The sequence below is a fragment of the Lutra lutra genome, chromosome X, assembly GCF_902655055.1.
Source record: "Lutra lutra chromosome X, mLutLut1.2, whole genome shotgun sequence".
Taxonomy (NCBI): domain Eukaryota; kingdom Metazoa; phylum Chordata; class Mammalia; order Carnivora; family Mustelidae; genus Lutra; species Lutra lutra.
In genome coordinates, this window is record NC_062296.1 from 85,789,847 (window position 1) to 85,795,846 (window position 6,000).

General features: G+C 54.1%; 1 protein-coding gene across 3 annotated transcripts in view; it reads left to right on the forward strand.

Annotated features, from left to right (window-relative positions):
* RAI2 (retinoic acid induced 2) overlaps positions 1-5,785 on the forward strand; it is a 59,053-nt gene extending 53,268 nt beyond the window's left edge. For 2 of the 3 annotated variants that reach the window (XM_047716580.1, XM_047716579.1), the window contains exon 2: positions 3,802-5,785. In XM_047716580.1, the coding sequence (XP_047572536.1) occupies positions 3,826-5,415 (1,590 nt within the window). In that variant the 5' untranslated portion in view covers positions 3,802-3,825 and the 3' untranslated portion in view covers positions 5,416-5,785. The remainder of the gene's footprint in view (positions 1-3,801) is intronic. The other variant, XM_047716581.1, reaches the window with a different exon arrangement.
* The last annotated feature ends 215 nt before the right edge of the window (positions 5,786-6,000 follow it).

Below are 6,000 nucleotides of genomic sequence, written 5' to 3' on the forward strand. Positions count from 1 at the left end.
TACATGGCGAGCCGGCAACCAGAGGTTGGGCAAGAGAAGTGAGACTTGGGAAGTCCTGCTCATTCGTGTGCCCCTACTATTCACCAGACAGAGAAAGATGAGGCAGTCCTTCGCTCCTGAAGAAACGAGTGACTAGGCAATCCCAGTATGGGGTGGGGGAGGGGGCACTCAGGACCAGACAAGGGCAAGTTGGGGTGCTGTAGGACCTTAGTGATGTGGGGGAGAGATCACCCCAAATCTGATGAATGAGCAGGAATTGGCTGGGTGAGGGCCAAGGCCCAAGAGGGCTCCGGCTGAGACACAGATTCTAGGGAGAACCTGCCTCTGGCATACTTAGATCTTGGTGATAGCTAGATGAGGGGTCCAGATGACAATTCTGTGACCCCCACAGCTCTCTGAGCCTAACTACTGCCCCAGACAGCCTCTTCTCACCTCCTCATTTGCCCTGGGCCCTGAGACTTTTCCCCAGAGTCTCCATCTAGGGAGCATGTGGCCTGTACTGGGGTGGACCCCAGCCCTCCAGCTCCAGCAGCTGACCCATGGCCAAGAGACTGAGAGTGACCCACACTTCCAAGCTGCCCACTTCCCATCCAGCAACACTGCATTTACAGACCTCCCCCCACCCCCGGGTCATGATGGGCGTAGGCAAGACAGAGACAGATGGATGACCTCATTTAAACCCATTTGCAAAAGATGTTTGGAGAAAAACTGAACAAAGTGTTCGCTGTCACCTCTGAAGAACTCCTGCCTGTCCACTTGAGGGCTGGTTGGTGGCTTCTGTGATTCCTTTCAATTTGAAGAGGTCCCTAGTACACCTGCCTCCCCCTGCTCGTCAGCAGGGAGGACGCCTTCTCTCTTGCCAGCTTGCTACTCACTTATCCTGAGGCCTGAGGGGACAGAGACCTGCCCTTTGAACCCTCCTCTCATGAGCTGGGTGGTCTTCGCAGAGCATCGCTAGGGCCTCCCGCCCCGGCTCTGGTAGCAGTGCCCCCTCTGTGCTGGCACTGGGGGCTCCCAGTGGGGGGCGATGAACAACAGGGGAGGGAGAGCAGAGAAAAAGAGAAGAAACTTCCTGGAAGACAGGAGGGTGCACGGGGCAGGCAGGGCTACTTGTTCCTTTGCCAGTGTAGCCAAAGGCAAGCCTCATCTCAGCAGCCCAGTGCCACTAGAGGGAAGGGACTGGGGGTGCTCATGGGGCCCACTATGGCTGAGTAGTCAAGCGGGTCCAAAGCTATGGTGTGGGAGGACATGAAAGTGGGATTGGGCCCGTGCCTCCTCTCCCCTTTGCCCCAGCCCTGCTCCCACAGACTTGAGTCTGCAGCCGAGCTAAGGGCCTCCCTATAACTTATGGGCGCTGAGCTGCCCTCCCACCCCCATGACAGCTGTCTCAGGAAGGTTGAGGCATAGGGGATGCCAACCTTCTTGCCCTCCAGTAATAGGGCTTTGGTCTGTCTTCCCCAAAGATAGGGACACTGATGACCCTTCAGCTCCTTGCCTGGTAAGAGGGACAGAGGAGGGCCCTGGTGGACAAAAGAGAATAAGCAAATAGTACAGTGGTTTTCTGGGAAGGACCTGGCCACCACTTTGAGGAAATCTTACACTCCAGTGCTCTCTTTTACACGGCTGGGCAGGCGCAGGCGCTCAGTGTGGAAGGGAAGCCTGTAGAGGACTCTTCCTGCCAGGAAACCAAATGCATGAAGGAGCGTGGCCCTCACAGCTCCCACTGGGAGAAGCAGCCTGGGATTAACCCTGAACTCTAATCCCAGCCTCAGCGTCCCTTATCCTATCATCTAATATTCTTAGGGGATCCATTTTCTCATCAGTAAAGTGGGCATAATCATAGGACCCCTCTCATAGGGTTGTTCTGAGGGTTAAGTGAAGTAATGCACGGAAAGTGCTCAGCATTCTTGGCAGAGGCCTGGCTCATCGCCATAGCAGATGCCCAGACAGCAACAGTAAGAGAAGACGCCCGTGGCCAGCCACCACAGTGGCTTCTGATGGCCGTCAAGGCAACTCCAATTCATTAATCGAATGAGTGCATGAAGGCACGTGTGCCTTCAGGAGGGAGGGAACTGACGGTGTCTTGGGGGTACGATGTTTGGTGGGCTAAATCAGGGAGGATTCCCCTCGGGAAAAACCAGGCCCTTCAGTTAGGGCAGGCCTTCTCAGCTTTCCTGGGGTGGGCTGCCTCCCTACTCTGCCCTAAAGGAATTATTGGCCTGCACGCTGGGTCATTTCCTGGTTTTCGGAGGACACCCTGGTTCTAGGGAGTCGGGCTCTGGAGCCCCCCATCAGAGGCCCCACAGTGTAACCCTCTACCACCCCTCGCCCTCCCGTCCTCCTGCTTTAGAGAAACTGCTTGTTCTATGCATTTGATGCATTTTGATTATCTGGAAATATCACACCTTTGTTTGTTGGTTAGAGCTGCCTTCCCGTAAGCGGGACCTCATGTGTTTATTCCCACTCCCATGGCCTGCTGGGCTGCCTCTCCTCCTTGTTGGGGCAGATGTGTTGGTAATTTGGGGGTGAGGAGAGGACGTGAGGTGACTCCAGGACTAAAGTCTAGACACCTCCAACAGGTGAGGCCAAGAATCAGAGTTCCCCAGTGCCTGCCTGGCGAGCCTGAGGATTATTGAATTATTATCAAGCCCAACCAGACTCCAGGGCTGTGCAGATCCCTGAGTTAGACATGGTGCCTGCCTTCTCCATGGCAACGAGGCTAAATATGGACGCGTTTCCATGGAGAGCCATCTCGCGGTGGCAGCCCTGCTTCCTCCAGGAAGCACCAGCACTGGGTTCCTTCGGCCTCTCAGGAAGTGGCCAGAGGTGCCCACGAGATCAGGAAAGAGTAGCTCACCTTCGAGGATGTTCGTTTCCAACAAGTCTTCTATGTCTCCAGCCCTACAATCAGTAACATCCCCTCATGACAGTGGAAGTTAGGAGAGGTCACAGGTCGCACAGATGAGCCAATTAAGGAAAGCAACCCTGGGCCCAATGAGCATTCATGCAATTTTCCCATGTCGGCCCAGCTCCGTGGAGAGGATTTTCCTGTGATGGGGAGGAAAAGGGATGGCGTTTGTCAGAGAGAGTCCGTGAGGCAACTATGGGGACCCTTTGGAGATGCGCCGCTGCTCTTCTCACCAAGCCAATTTGGGGAGAATTATTGCTACAAAGAGTTCTTACACTGTTTTCCATACCTGGGATGGCCCTTTTCCGTTTTCTTCGAATGTTCTAATGATGGGCGTTAAGGAGGGGTTGTGATGTAAGGAGCACTGGGTATTCTGTAAGACCGATGAATTGCAGACCTGTACTTCTGAAACCAAGAATAATTAAAAAAAAAAAAAAAGAACGTTCTAATGTGACAGGATTTTATTTTGTTCTCGAAGTAAAGTCGGTCTTTGCCTCCCATTTGAATCCAAACAGGTCAAATGTCCACATACCCTAACCGCCCAGTACAGCAGTGTGGAATAGAACTTGGTGTTTGGCAAAAGCTAACCCTATAAGCTGAGTATTAGGCTTAAAAACACTCTGTTTAACCTCTCTTGACTGTTTAGTACTTACATCATCTGTGTTTATAGCTTAATCGTCTGTTAAATTGGGCCTCTGCGTGCACAGCTGATCACGTGGGTGTGTTTGTCTGTAGCGGTTAATATCTATAACGCGTATGTGTACATAGAGAGATGGGTGTGCTTCTCGGTTCGCTGAGATGCGGAAACTTTCCAGAGATGCGGACAGGGAGCACTTCAGGCCGTTCTAAACAGTGTCTGACAGAAGACTCACATGGCACGTTCTGTGTTGCAGGCCCGGTGGCATCAGAGCTGAGTGATGGACGATCTGCGGTCCCAGAACCTCTCCGTGGACATGACTGAGTCCACTCCCGCCTTGGCCAGTAACAGACTGGAGAATGGCATGGCCCAGCTCATCACCACCGAGGCCTGGAACATCAACTCCACTGACCTGGTAAAGAAGGCCCTGGTGACCGTGCCGGCCCCGTCCATCCTGAACCCCCCGGCCGAGTCCCAGAGCGGCATGGCTCTGAAGGTGGCAGCCACCGTGCTGCAGCCCCTGTGCCTTGGGGAGAGCCCAGTGGTGATGCCCATTCACATGCAGGTGGAGGGAAGCTCCGCACCCGAGCTCCAGCCTAACGGCAATGCCGCCTATGTCATGACCACGCAGGGCCCCGTGCAGCTGCCCGTGGTGCTGGAGCAGCACGTCTTCCAGCACCTCAACTCCCCTCTGGTCCTGCCGCAGGAGGCCCCGTGCTCCTCCAGTGCCATCCACAACAACCTGTTCCAGGGAGCCGAGGACCCTGAGGCGCAGCCCCAGCTCCTGGACCTGCGCATCCCCAACCAGCCGCAGGAGCCCACCTTGCCGTTCGAAGCCGTGCTCCAGAATCTGTTCCCTTCTCAGGGCGCGCTCGGCCCCCCACCCTGCCAGCCTCCTCCTGGATACGCCCCTATGCCTCCCCAGGCCTTCAACTCCCCGCTGTCCCCGCTGGTCCCTCCAGCCACCCTCTTGGTGCCCTACCCAGTGATTGTCCCCTTGCCCGTGCCGGTACCCATCCCCATCCCCATCCCGGTGCCTCAGAGTCCCGAATCCAAGCTCAGTTCCGCTTGTCCCAAGCCACCGCCTTCCTTTGGCGTGCACCCCTTCAAAGGCGCCCAGCCCCCTCTGGAGAAGGAGGAGCAGAAGCCCTTTGATATCCTGCAGCCGAGCGAGTACTTCCAGCTCAGCCGCCGCACGGTCATCAAGATGGGGAGCGACAACGAGGCCCTGGACCTCTCCATGAAGTCGGTGCCCTGGCTTAAGGCCGGCGAAGTCAGTTCCCCCGTCTGCCAGGAAGATGCGGCCCTAGACCTGTCGCTGGCAGCCCACCGGAAAGCCGAGCCTCCCGCTGAGACACTGTATGACAGCAGCGGGTCCGTGGGCAGCCCGGGACACGCCGCGATGGAGAAACTTCCCGGTGGCGTGGAAGTGTCCTTTGCCCCTGCCACGGCCCCGGGGGCCTTGGCTCTGATGGATAGCCACGTGGGCGGCAGCCACCCCACCCAGCTGCCCAGCCAGCCCAGCCAAGCCGGCAGCGAGGTCAAGGCTGAAAATCACATCGAGATGGTGAGCGAGTCCCAGGCGGCCAAGGTGATCGTCTCGGTGGAAGACGCGGTTCCTGCCATCTTCTGCGGCAAGATCAAAGGCCTCTCGGGCGTGTCTACCAAGAACTTCTCGTTCAAAAGAGAAGACTCGGTGCTTCAGGGCTATGACATCAACAGCCAAGGGGAAGAGCCCATGGGAAGCACTGAGCCCCTCCGGAAACCCGTCAAAAACCGGAGCATAAAGTTAAAGAAAGTGAACTCCCAGGAAATACACATGCTCCCCATCAAAAAACAACGGCTGGCCACCTTTTTTCCAAGAAAGTAAATAATGGCTTTTTAAAATTTTTATGATTATAATATGGGGAAAGGTGCATTGGTTTTATAAAAAGGCCTTTAAAACAAATTATCTTTGTTAATTATTTTGGGGAGTAGTTGGGAAGCGGGAAAGCAAATTGACTCTAGAGGCCCTGTAAGCTAGTATCGTTTTCTTTTTTAATTTTTGACTTTTCACAAATGAGTAAATAAGAGCAACCTATTTTTCAAGCAGATTGCACATTTTTTGCAGCTTTAATGGAATATTGGGTGAATCAGAGGGGTAAAAAAAAGCTATTTTCATTGCCACAAAGTGCTTTGATGATGTAATCCCTGATAAAGGGTAGGATGACTATTTCACAATAAATGTTTGTTTGCACTAATTGGTTGCAGCATTCTATCATTTTTTAAAATTTTGCATTCCTTAACTGGTGTGGTTTGGCTCATGAAGCACGTTGCTCATAAAGCACGACAAGTTCTCTGTGCTTTGAGACCTGAGCTCTTTGGGCATGTCGGGCAGAGAAGAATTATATTGGCGTGTGCCCCCATAAATAGGCACTATGTATGACCCAGAGCAAGTCACTTCCCCCTCAGAACC